The sequence below is a fragment of the Pteronotus mesoamericanus genome, unplaced genomic scaffold, assembly GCF_021234165.1.
Source record: "Pteronotus mesoamericanus isolate MK-2021 breed Mesoamerican mustached bat unplaced genomic scaffold, CSHL_Meso_final contig_169, whole genome shotgun sequence".
Taxonomy (NCBI): domain Eukaryota; kingdom Metazoa; phylum Chordata; class Mammalia; order Chiroptera; family Mormoopidae; genus Pteronotus; species Pteronotus mesoamericanus.
The window spans coordinates 14,705,806-14,719,015 of NW_026555068.1; the positions used below are offsets into that span (position 1 = coordinate 14,705,806).

Consider the following 13,210-nt stretch of genomic DNA (forward strand, 5'->3'; position numbering starts at 1 on the left):
GACGTGGGAGCCTGCGAGGCGTCACGCTTCCTCCTGGGCCTGGTGACAGAGGTGGAGCCAGAAAAGGTGGTGGTGGTTGTGTGCAGCCTGTCGGCCTCGCTGTTGCCCTGGGCTTCTCTTTGCACGAACCCGTTCGTTCCGGGCTCCTGTGTTCGATGAGCTGAGTGCACCAACTCTGTCCTCCTAAGAGCTTGGCATTCGGGGTTGTATTGGGCAGGAGGTCCCCTGCTGTCACACATGGTCTTGGGTCTCCATGGCAGTGAGGCTGGGGCAGGGATATCAGTGCCCTCCCTGCCCGGGGCAAGGGTCATTCCCCTTGCTCCTGAGAGGGCCCCCTCTTCCTCTGGAGCATCCCAAGTGAGGAGACCCCTTGAAGATCTGCGGGGCTTGGTGCCAGCACATGTCCTTAGGGGTCCATTCTGTCCCCATTTGGGTTGGAGAAAGCAGAGAGGCACTCGCTGTGGGCATAGAAGGCTATTAACTATTCAGGAGCAGCCGTAGAAAGGTCAGGTGCATGAGGTGATACAAAACTAACAGACAGTTTGTGTCTCTTGGAGTCTTTTACCACTTGCCTCGGACCCATGTGTTTGTCGTGCCTCCTCCTCTCTGGCCGTTTTGCTGAGGCGGGAGCGGAACAGGCCTCGTGCCCTGCCCTGGAGGTGACCTGGCCAAGTGAGCGAGATGAGGGGTTCCCAACATAAGTACCTGTTCCCTTGAATCTAAGACCCATATTTCTTTAACACTTGAACCTTCAGGATGATAGGGTGCATTTTCCAACCTATGAATACAGTTAATGTTTGTTTTTATCCCCCTAAAAGCTGTTATTAAAATAATGGGTACCTCTCCCAGTCAGTTCTTAGAATGAAAGAAATGAGTATTATTTCAATTTGCCCTTTCCTGTTTCCAATGTCCATAGCTTTTTCTTACACATTGTATTACGCGAATCCTTGTTTCTCTCTAAAACTCAGTTTTATACATCGATACAAAGAGGATGGTGCAGCCCCGGCCTGTTTGGCTCAGTTGGTTGGAGCGTAATTTGTACACCAAAAGGTTTTGGGTCTGATTCCCAGTCAGAGCACATGCCTGGTTGCAGGTTTGATCCCCAGTCGGGGCACATATGAGAGGCAACCAATTGATCTCTCTCTCTCTTTCTCTCTCTCTTTCTCTCTGTCTCCCCACCCCACCCTTTATCCCCCTTCCTCTGTCTCTAAAAGCAATGAAAAAATGTTCTCAGTTGAAGATTTAAAAAAAGAGTAAAGTGCAGTCTCCACCCTATCCAGGTGATCTCATCATCTGGACGGTTCTGAACGTCCCTGGGCTCGTGGGAGAACTGCAGAGCCTCCCGCGCCTCAGAGTCAGTGTCCATGGGCACTCCTCTGGGACTGACTTGTTTTCCCTTGAGATCTCTTTTTTTTCTTTAATAAAGCCACATTCCTGTGCCTTCTAAAATGTTTGTGGGCCAGCTCTGTTCCCAAGTCACTACAGTGTTTGTCAAAACTCAAAGAACTACCTGGTGGGGAGGTAGAAGAAGATAAAGGGGGGTAAATGGCAATGGAAGGAGACTTGACTTGGAGCAGTGAACACACAGTACAATACACAGATGATGGATTGTAGAACTGTACGCCTACAACCTATATAATTTTATTAACCAGTGTCATCCCAATAAAGTCAATAAAGTCAAAATAAAAACTCTTAGAACGTAAAAGGGCAGAATTTTACTGTAGGTAAATTGTACCCTCTATAAACCTCACTTTTTAAAAAAATGATTTAAACCACACACATCCAGGGTTGTGGTTGCTGTTGCAGCATTGTTTGCAAAATATCAGAGGCCACCTCCTTGACTATCAGGAGGGCACTGGATAAATGAATTATGGTCCTCGTGTGCTATGACATGTAATGGGCTAGCTGTTAAAAGGAACTAAATGAATCTGTACGCCTGCTGTGAAATATTGCCAAGATGTCACATCAAGTGAAGCCAAGCAATATTCCAAACAGTGGGCAAGTTAGCCCTCCTTCGCGTAAACGTGTGCATGGCATCTGTGGGTTTGTTTGGTGCATCCCCAGGACTCGTAAGAAATTGCTGTGGCTGTTTCCACTCATGAGAAGGCCTGGGGGCTGAAGCCAGAGGAAGGGGAAGCCTTTGTCAGCACCGTACGCTGTTGTAGCATTTAAACTTCGTTCATTGTGTGTATATTGTTACTTCCAGAGATTAATAAAAATGAATTGCTTTGAGAGAGGCAGGGAGAGAGAGAGAGAGAGAGAATAGATGAATAGGTGGATGCAGGACCACGAAGCCCCGGGACTGCCTGGCAGTGACCTCCAGCCTGATTGTTTCTGTTTCCTGTTTTCAGGCCCTTCATCTGAGCCGACTCACTCACCCCCCAGCAGTGGGAAGAAGCTCTTTGCTCCTGTTCCTTTCCCTTCGGGCTCCGCTGAAGATGTGTCTCCCAGCGGCCCCCTGCAACCCCCACCCCTCCCCCAGAAGAAGCTAGTGAGCCGCGCAGCCTCTTCTCCAGATGGCTTCTTCTGGAACCAGGGCTCCCCCAAGCCAAGAACAGCGAGCCCCAAGCTGAACCTCAGCCACTCGGAAACCAACGTCTGTGCGCGTGAGGAGTCCCACTTCGGCTTCTCCTCAAACCCCGGGAGCCACCACCATCATACCTTCTCTTCTTCGGAGCGTCTGGAGAAAACGTTCAAGGGCAATGGCCACTGGGTCCCAGCACCTGGGCTGGCAGGCAGCAGAAGTGGCAGCGGGAGCCCCAGCCTCCAGGGCAAAGGGGCCCCCTCGGCCTCTTCCTCCCAGCTGAGCGTGGCCAGCCAGGCCTCCACCAGCAGCACCCAGTTTCAGCTCCACAGCCTCCTGAGCAGCATCAGCAGCAAGGAGGGCACCTACACCAAGCTGGTGGGGCTCTACGCCCAGTCGCTGGTCCGTCTCCTGGCCAAGTGTGAGGACCTCTTCATGGGCGGCCAGAAAAAGGAGCTGCACTTCGATGAGAATAACTGGTCACTCTTCAAGCTGACTTGCAACAAACCTTGTTGTGACTCGGGGGATGCCATTTACTACTGTGCCACCTGCTCCGAGGACCCGGGCAGCACCTATGCTGTGAAAGTAGGTACCCATCCCCCGCCCCCGCCCCCGCCCCCGCCCCAGTTCCTCAGTGCAGCCAGCTGGTCCCGGCTTTGGCAGCATTATGACCTGAGCAAGTCCTCTCACCGCTCCAGGCTTCAGGGGGAGGGTTGGGTGCTAAGGTTCCTTTTCACACAATGTTCAGTGATCTCACTCTGCCTGGTGTGGGCCACGGTACAATGAGATTTCTACTACGAGTAGAAGATTGATTCTGTGCATTCAGGCAGGAACTTATGTGATCTAGCCAGACTGAGAAAGCAGTTGCCTTTTAATGCAACAGGGAGTTTATTCATTTATTCTGTGGGTTTTTACTGAGAGCCTACTCTATGCCAGGTGTTTTGTCAAGATCTGAGTATCGAGAGGAGAACATACAGAACTTGTATTCTAGTACAGAAGATGGACAGTTAGGGCATTGTTCTTCAAATAGAGCCAGAAGGAGACCTAGACCTAGGCCTCATCTTGAACAATAAGAGTAAGAGCATTGATTGAACATTTACTGTACAATTAGACTCTTGAGTGTATTAACTACATGACCTTGAACCCTCACGGGGTACGTAGGTTTTACACATGAGGACTCTGAACCTTAAAATGATTAAGTAATTTGCCCATAGCTAGCTGGTGGCTGAGATGGATTCAAACCCTGCTTTGTCTTGTCTCCAAAGTCTCTGATACCATCATGTCAGTTAAGAAAAATGAAGTTCTGAGAAGTTAAGGGATTAGACCAAGGTAACACAACTCTTTAATGTTTGCCACTAGATCAGGGCTAATGCTACCACATCCCGCTGTTCTCTCGGGGTACAGTGCTGAGCCAGCTGTTTGAGCGTCTGCACATCTGGCCATTCTGATCTTGGCCGCTGACTCAAGTATTCCCATAAGACTCCTTTCTGCATCTCCTTTTAGTGTCCTTTGAACAGCTGATGGGTCTATGGCCCTTCTATAAAAGCAGATTTTGTCAGGAATGGGGAGGGGAACGCTGAGCTCTTTTTTGCCATCATGTGTCTCAAGATATTTTATTTCCAGTTAGAAAAAATGTAAATCGGAAACTCATGTGAAATAGCCTTTGAGGGTAGGACAGCTTCCTACTTAGGAGTGGTGAAATTATTTTAAAAATTAAAATTATTTGCCAAGGAAAATGGCAATGAATTTTATGAGATTTTTCTTTTAAAAAATTGATGACACTCCCATAAAACATAGATTGGGAACTGCCGATTTCTATGTTCAAGGGACTGTATACAATTACTTGTTGCCTGCCGATGAAAAAACTAGGGAGAGGGTCGCTACTAGGAGGGTCCAGTTGTTGTACAGAAAACAAGGCCTCCTGCAAGATTTGGGGGTGTGGCCAAGGTGGCAGGCACTGGGTGGAAGGAAAACTCAAATGTCTGGACTGCAAGTCTGTGGATTTCCTGAACTTCGTTGCCTCTTTATATCTAAAACAAGCAGCTTGTCTCTTAGTAAAGTCCCTTCCCTGCCACTTCCCCAACCATGACTAAAAAATGAAAAGAAACAACCCCAGCTTTTCCTTTCCTGTTCGGGTGGTGCTATATCCAGTAGAGAAAGAAGGGAGTGTCCTCTCCAGTGCGCCAGACGTGACTGGCCCATTACACATTCAGCCCAGGGGGTCTGTATTCATCCAATGAAAGGAACGTAGATTTGAGATCCTTGAATCTCAAGGAGAGGGCGGCACCTTAGGAAGGCCTTCGTTTTTGCCAGCCCCAGGGAACCTGAGACAGGGCATCTGCCTGCCTGCCTGCGTTCACGGGCATCCGTCATTCTAACTTATCTCCTGGGCTGCAGCTGGGGGCTCATTCATTGTCCAGAGACAGTGGACCTCTGCATTCCGAGGGAGAAGGAGCCTGGTGGAAGGGGCTTGATCCCTCTTGATCATGGGGTAGAAGTGATGTGATCCTACTGCAAAGAGCCAAGGGGCCACCTGGCAAAGTCTGCCAGGGTTTGGGTTTTTATACACAGAAGCGATTGTGATGTGCAGCTTGCATTCTAGAACCTCCTATAATAATGTGGAATCAGCTAGATTCTCGGAAGAGCAATGCAGAAAATGCAGCTTTCCCAGAGGATGGTAGAAGCAAGCCCTGCTTCTCACTTCAGCAGAAATGTAAACTATGAGGAAACTGGAAGACAGGCCGTGGTCCTCTGAGGAAGAAGGGCCCAGGGCTCTCCTCTCTGATTTTGCCAAATGCTCGGCAACTCAAGGATTACCTCTGTGCCACTGAGAAGGAACTTTGGAGACGAGCATGAAATGTTCAGAGGCTGGGGAACAACAATATCAGTTTGCACATGTGCCCAGCCTGGCGGCGGGGGGCCGGGGGCGGGGTGTGGAGCATCATTTCGCACGTGCAGCTGTTCCGCTTCATTACCTTCACAGTCTAGACGGAAGGCGGTCGTCTGGGATCCAAGGGAGGGGGAACGGGTCCTTCTCCGAAGCCTGTCTGTTGCTGAGCTCATTTCATCTGTGCCTGGTAAGGCTCGCACCTGCTCCCACTGCTGCTGGGCCCTGGTGCTCAGGCTCAGCGCCTCGCAGCAGTGAGGGGAGGAAGCCGGCTCTGTCGCCCTGCTCCAACGGTGCACGGCAGAAAAAAATCATTAGGTGCGTGTGAGCTTTCAAAGCCCGTTTCATTCCTCAGTCAACTAGAACTCCAGTTGAGTAATTAGGGACCCGTATGTAGCTGGCTGCGCCTTTTTTATTTCACAGACGTGACTTAGCCCAGATTTTCAACCGTGAATGAGGCCCAGGCTGCGAAGTTTAAAGTGAGACTTGGCTCAACAAAACGTTTGAAATTTGAGCTGAACCAAAGGTTTGTGTGAAAGTCTTGAGCCAAAACAAAAGCAATTGCCCCCTGAAAATGAAATGAGAGGGTTGGGGGAGGGGGAGAGCGGGATGGAAAGGAAGCCCCGTCCTGCTTCCTGTCCCGGTATCTCCCCATCTCTCCGTGCTGCCAGAAGGCCAGCTCCTTGCTTTTGAACCACTTCCAGCCCAGTTACCATTCACTCTGTGCCCTCATTTACATCTCTGTGCAAACTGTCAGCAGCTGCACGGGGAGTGTTTACTGGGCCCAGGCCTTTGATACCCTGGAGAACTGGGATCCTTGGAAACACTTCTTAGGCCCCAGGCAGCTGCGCCCTCCGGGTTGGTAAAATCACCTCCCCGCCAGCTCTGGATCCTGTACTAAGCATCGCAGCCGCCAAACCTGCCGGAGCAATCACCATAGCAACCTGTCCTGGTGACTGCTCACCTGGGCTAGGCGCTGTGGGAAAGCCACACCCGTGTGGTGTCACTTCATGCTGCTAGTGGCCCTGTGAGGATGGAGCTGTCACTGCCCCTGATACACAGAGGCAAAGGCAGGCTTTGAGAAAAAGGCAGCCAATCCTCATTATTCGTGGATTCTGTGTTACATGTTCACTGCTGGAATTTATTTGTGACCCAAATCAATACTTGTGGTATTTTTGTGGTCATTTCTGGACATGCACTGAGTAGGGGAATTTGAGTCACCCCACATGCAAATTCCCAGTTGAGGTGGCACAAGGGGGCGCTGTGCCTTGCCTAGCCCTCACATGGCCAATAGTATTCCTTCCGTGGTTTTATTTAGTGCTTCATTCTTCACGTTTTTGTGCCTCTTGGTGGTGACTTCGCTGTTAAAATGGCCAGGCTGAGCCCTGAAGTCCTGTCTAGTGTTTCTAAGGTGCAAGAAGGCTGCAGTGCCTTCGGGAGAGTATTAGGTCAGCGTCGTTCAGGCATGAGGTACAGCGCTGTTGGCCATGAATTCAGTGTTGATAATCAACAATATCTATTAATAAGGCATCTTTAAACAGAAACCCACATAAAATAAGGTTATATATTGGCCAGTTGATGAAAACATGTGACCCAAGACTTTCATGCCTTCTGGGAGCAGTGGTTCAGTGTTCATTAATTCATTGTTGGTGGCTACTCCAGAGAACAAAACTACTGCAAGTAACCAGGCTCCACTGTAACTTGTCAGTATTCGCAGTGTGTATATTTAAACCAAGGTCTTTTGCACTCTTAAGCCCATCCTTTGACATCTCAGATATTTCTCGGTTCTACAGCCTTGAACAAATAATTTAACCTCTTGGACCCTCAGTCTCCCCCTCTGTGATACCACCCACCTCATCCTGTAGTTTGAGATTGAATGAGACACTGTGCGTGAAGTGCTGAGCAGGCAGAGCGCCTCACGTGCGCCAGGAGTTCAGGAGGTGCCTGCGTGGGTTAGAAGCCCTCGCCTGGCAGGTCCATAGGCGGCACAGCGGACAGGCCAGCATGCAGCAGCTGGTATTTCTATGCGAGACTATTCGTAAGGACCCCCCCACCCAACTTTCCTTTAGTTTTGTAGGGTGCCAGAAACTGGCCATTTAAAAGCTAAAGACAGTGGGTGGGCTAGAATAAGAAAGAGCCTACAAAAATGCCCTTTAGATACGTATTCCAGAATCATGTTTGCAGTGTAATTGAAACCACTATCTAGGATAAGTGCACTTCCTTTTTATTTCTATTTTAATTCCATAATAGAGAGATTACTAGATTAATGTGTTACCTCCTCCACCTCCCAATTACCTTGATAAAAGTTTCCTGAGCGGCTGAACTCTTTTATCTCAGGTGCTGTGCTGAGAAGGTTTGGATAGCAGCAATATAAATAAATCTCCGTGAAAAGGTGCTTGCCATGCAACTTCTACAGACAGCACCTGTGAGCACTGTGGCGTGTCACGGCCACTGCTGTAGTCACCTGAGTGTGGCAGCGCAGCAGCCCGAAGGGTGATTTTCGGGATTGTTTGCAGGATGATGTTTTCTCGGTAGATGCAAGGTGCCTTTCTTCATGGGATTACACGCTGATCCTTACCTTTCTATAAAGCCCGGCTGAGGCTGCACAATAGCCTTTGAGGAAGGAGACCGCAGACCACATTCAGTCCTTTTCAGGGTAATTACAGGGAAGTCGAGGCCAATGGTGTCTGGATAAGGCCTCCCCAGTTGTGTGGTGGCATAATGCAGATTAGCGTGCTGAGGATCCTTGGGTGGCTGGCTCTGTCATTAGCATAAGGAGATGTTGAAGGGGCCGAAGAGAGATGGGTGGGGGGATTCCCCACGGAGCTTGCGATCACCTGTTTATTTATTCCTGCTTTCAGCTCAGAGGGTGCCTTTGGCCCCTAGGGTTCCCTGGCCCTGGAGAGCTTTCTGTTTTCTTCAGCTGCTCTGACTCAGGGGTTAGTTTCCACATAGCAGTTTCATTAAAAGCAACCCTGCTGGTCATGCCAGCTAGTAGGCACATTTCCTGGATCTAGAAACTACAGCAGTCTCAGAGAGTGTGGCCAAGCTCTAGAGCAGGGGTGTCCAGCCTTTGGGCGTCTCTGGGCCACGCTGGAAGAAGAAGAGCTGTCTTGGGCCACACATTAAATGTGTTACGTAATCACAAAAACATCTCATAATGTTTTAAGTAATTTACGATTGTGTGTTGGGCCGCATCCACAGCCATCCTGGGCTGCATGTGGCCCGCAGGCCGCAGGTTGGACACTCCTACCCTAGAGGCCTAGGGTCTGCATCTGCCCATGAGGGTCCCCGAAAAAGGGACACCGCAGCGGCCAGGCACATCCCTTCAGGGTGGGCACGGGACTGGCTGCTGTGTCAGCCCTGATCCGCCTTCCTGGGGTTCATCCGGCCCACACCGTGGGCCAAGGGAGGCCTTTCTACCAACACCAGGAGGCCACACTGCATGTTGTCGTTCAGAGACCCTGCTGTTGCTGGGTTGTATGATAATTTTATGTTTAACTTTTTAAGAAATTGCCAAACTGTGTCCCAAAATGGCTGCACCCCTTTACAAACTACCTGAAATACAGGAGTGTTCCCATTTCTCCACATCTCATAGACACCTGTCATTGTCTGCCATTTGTCTCATGGCCCTTTTAGTGGGTGGTAGCTAGTATGTCACTGTGGGTTTGATTTGCATTTCCCTAATGACTCATGATGTTAAACATCTTTTCATGTGCCTACGGTCATTTACATGTATCTTTGGTGAAATGCCTATTAATATCTTTGCCCTACTGTTTTGGTTGGGAAATTTATCTTACTACTGAGTTTACAAGAGTTTTTTTGGAAACTCTGGATACAAATCATTTATCAGATATGTGTTTAGCACATATTTTCTCCCAGTCTGTCACTTGCCTTTCTGTTTTCCTAATAAAAGCATATTTTGAAGTGCAAAAGCTTTGAATTTTGATGGGGTCAAGTTTTTCAATTCTTTCTTTTACGGACCTTGCTTTTGCTGTGGTATCAGAAATCTTTGCTCAAATTAAGGTCTCAAAGGTTCTCTCCTATGTCTTCTTTTAAAATTGGTTTGGGCTCTTACCCCTAAGTCTGTGTGATCCATTTAGAATTCATTTGTGTGTATGGTGTGAAGGGTTTCAGTTCACCTTTTCACATGGGGATTTACGGATGTCCTAACCCCATTTGCTGACCAGAGTGATGGATCCCACTCTTAACCTCACTTCTCCTTTTCCCCGCAGATCTGCAAAACCCCTGAGCCCAAAATGGCCTCCTACTGCAGCCCTTCCGTGCCCGTGCACTTCAACATCCAGCAGGACTGCGGCCACTTTGTGGCCTCGGTGCCCTCCAGCATGCTCGCCTCTCCCGATGCACCCAAGGACCCTCTGCCTGCCCAGGAGCAGGACTGCGTGGTGGTCATCACCCGAGAGGTGCCCCACCAGACCGCCTCTGACTTTGTGCGGGACTCGGCCGGCAGCCATCAGTCCGAGCCCGAGGCCTACGAGCGGCGCGTGTGCTTCCTGCTTCTGCAGCTCTGCAACGGGCTGGAGCACCTGAAGGAGCACGGGGTCATCCACGGAGACCTGTGCCTGGAGAACCTGCTGTTGGTGCACTGCACACCCCAGGCCTCCCCCAGCCCCGCCCCTGCCGCCGCCAGGCCCCCTGTCTCCTCTGCCGCCTCTAGCACCCCTCCCTCCAACACACCCCATGCCCCTGCTGCTACTCCCTCCCCTTGCCCCTCTGCCATCCTCCCAGCCAGTGTCACCCCCAGGCCCCCGGTGGCCCCTGCCTGTCAGGGGGTGCCCAGTGAGAAGCACCTGCCCCGGCTCATTATCAGCAACTTCCTGAAGGCCACCACCAACCTGCAGCAGGTGAAGAGCCAGGCCCGGCTGGCCCCGGAGATCGTGTCTGCCTCCCAGTACAGCAAGTCCGACGAGTTCCAAGCAGGCATCCTCATCTACGAGCTGCTCCACCAGCCCAACCCGTTCGAGGTGCAGGCCCAGCTGCGGGCCCAGCAGCGGGAGCAGGGCTACCGGCAGAAAGACCTGCCACCCCTGCCCGCCCTGTCCCTCTACTCGCCCGGCCTGCAGCAGCTCGCCCACCTGCTGCTGGAGGCCGACCCCAGCAAGCGCATCCGCATCAGCGAGGCCAGGCGGGTGCTGCAGTGCCTGCTGTGGGGGCCGCGGCGGGAGCTGGTGGAGCAGCGGGGCACCTCGGAGGAGGCGCTGTGCAACACGCTGCACAACTGGATCGACATGAAGCGCGCCCTGATGATGATGAAGTTTGCCGAGAAGGCTGTGGACCGCAGGCGCGGGGTGGAGCTGGAGGACTGGCTTTGCTGCCAGTACCTGGCGGCCGCGGAGCCCGGAGCCCTCTTACAGTCACTCAGGCTCCTGCAGCTTCTGTGAGCGCAGCCCCCAGCCCTGCACTTTAGCTGACCCCTTCTGCGCCCGCCCCAGCCCCTTGCCCCACCGCCTCGGAAACGTTCGTGTCTCCCTGGGAAATGGTACAAATGACTGCCATACTTGGATGTAATATATACATATATATAATATATAAATATAAAAGACTGAGGATGTCATTGCCCACTCAGGCCTCCTCTGTCCCTGGAGTTGCCCAAGTTTTCTCCTGCTGTTCTAGTTCAGCGAGAGGTCCCGAGGGCGGTCCTGCCAACGGAGTGAAGCCTGGACTCCACGCGTCCTCGCTGCCCCATTGTGGGATCTCTGCACCTTCCTGTCAAGTGGTTATTTACAAAAAAACAAAAAATGTCATTAAAAAAAATTTGATTGAGCCATGAGCCAAGTTCTTTTATCCCCAAATGCCCAGGTACATTAGCATTTGTGGTCTGTAAAGTTGAAGACAAGCCTCTGAAGCAGTGGCTTTGGCCACTTCAAGTGTCCTTGGCCTTACACTTCTCGGGAGACAGAGCAGCAGGCGCCCAGGGCCCCCAGACAGGCAGTCCCAGCTTCTCTCCCCACCTGGCAGTCTCAGGAAGAATCCAGATGTGGCTGGTGTGATCCCACAGATTGGGAATTCAGTCCCACTGCCCCAAACCATTTCCATTTGCTAGTGCTGGTTACCACTTGTATCAGTCAGAGGCCTGGCTGAAAATAAAATCTACCCCAGATGGTTCAAATGTAAAAACCTCAACAGGGACCACTTAGGAAGCAGTGGGCAGGGTGAAGGGAAAAACTGATGAGGCAAGAGCAAGGGCTGGCATAGGAAAATCACCTATTCACTCTGTTTTCCAGCTGTCACCTCCAGGCCAAGACCAATGGGACACCAGATTGGGGGGCGGAGGGGAGTCCTGGTTGGTGCACCAAGAAGGATCAGCCTCCCCGAGCAGGGAAGAGCAGGGAACGGGGATGGGTGGATGGGGCACCAATGGACAAACAGCTGACTGTTCCTGCTCCCTGGAAACGGGCAGCGCAGAAGCAGAAATCAGGAGTTGCCCCTCCCAGACCACCACCCTCCCTGCTGTTCTAAGCTGCTGGAGTTCCCAGTTTTAAAAACTCATGCCTTTGACACTTATTGGCACCTCCTATCTGCTGTAGTCAATGTTTGCCACCAGGCCTTTAAAGTGCACAGAGAATTAGGAAGCTCCAGAGTTTTCCTCTTCAAAGCAGCACACAAAAAAGTAAACAATTGCTCATTTGAAGGGGAAGAGCCCCAAGACCCTATTTTTATCTAAAGAATAATCTTCCAATTTGAATGAATTTCTAAAACCTCATTAATAATGATGCGCAATTTGAAGCAAATGCAAAGATTTTAATGGGTGTCCTAAAAATCTGGGAGTGTGGCTAGCAACCGGGGTGAGGAAATCTCCCAGGTCACCCTCTGCCTGTTAATATCAGTGTTTTTGCAAGCTCCACCTTCCTGCCCTGGGACTATGAGTAAACATCCACATTCCCATGCATCTGGGGTGAAGAAAGCGCCTGTAGGGCACATTTCTTATTTCAATTGTTACTTGAGCATTCAGGAAAGGACTGGCTAGAACCAGCTTTCAACTATGTTTTTGTACAAGAGAAAGAGCCTTTGAACACTGAAATCATAATTCTCCATAAGACCTCACTTAGATTCAGAGGGTATGTTTTTGTCAGTTGTTTGTTCCTGAGAATTTTCCAGGCCAACACAATCGTCCACCTTGGATTTGCTGTCTTGCTTTCTCGGCCTTTCTCACTTCAGGTGAATAAACAATAGAGCGGGAGGAGACATCTTCTGCCAGAGGAATGCGGTGCCATTGGGAAACACATGTCTCAAGAGGCACATTTTAAATCTCTGAATTAATTGCATCAATTTTATATGCCACCCACTTCAGGCAAAAATAAATAAATAAATAAGATTGTAAAAAAGTTTTTAAGAACCAAGATAAACCAAAAAGTAAAAGTGGCGGCGGGGGGGGGGGCGGCTATAGCAGTAAATTCTGACAGAGAAGAATGATAGCAATCAAACAGAGAAGGTACTTACGAGCTTTGCACCAACGCAGAAAAAGTAGAAGACAGCTGGTTGCAGAATTCTATGCATAATTTTCAGGCAACAGCCCAGTTCATCGGGAAGAAACCTATTCCTATTGCTTGGTTCTGAAGGGACTTTGTCAAGGAGCTCCTCGTTCAAAGACATTTTTCTAGATGGGGCAATTTCTTATGCCCATCATTGGTGAAATCCAAGTGGGTAGCATTCAATCCAGGTCCATCAAGGAGGTTCGATAGGGTAATCACCATGTGTTCCTGTCCATTGGTTGGCTTTTTCCATAAATGATAAGCCATGTGGGTCATATGACTACAAATACTAGGTTCGGCTAACAA

General features: G+C 50.2%; 1 protein-coding gene across 1 annotated transcript in view; it reads left to right on the top strand.

Annotated features, from left to right (window-relative positions):
• PRAG1 (PEAK1 related, kinase-activating pseudokinase 1) overlaps nt 1-10,871 on the top strand; it is a 48,907-nt gene extending 38,036 nt beyond the window's left edge. Inside the window, exons 5-6 of the mRNA XM_054566088.1 lie at nt 2,352-3,109; nt 9,647-10,871. Coding sequence (XP_054422063.1) covers nt 2,352-3,109; nt 9,647-10,813 — 1,925 coding nt within the window. The 3' untranslated portion in view covers nt 10,814-10,871. The remainder of the gene's footprint in view (nt 1-2,351; nt 3,110-9,646) is intronic.
• The last annotated feature ends 2,339 nt before the right edge of the window (nt 10,872-13,210 follow it).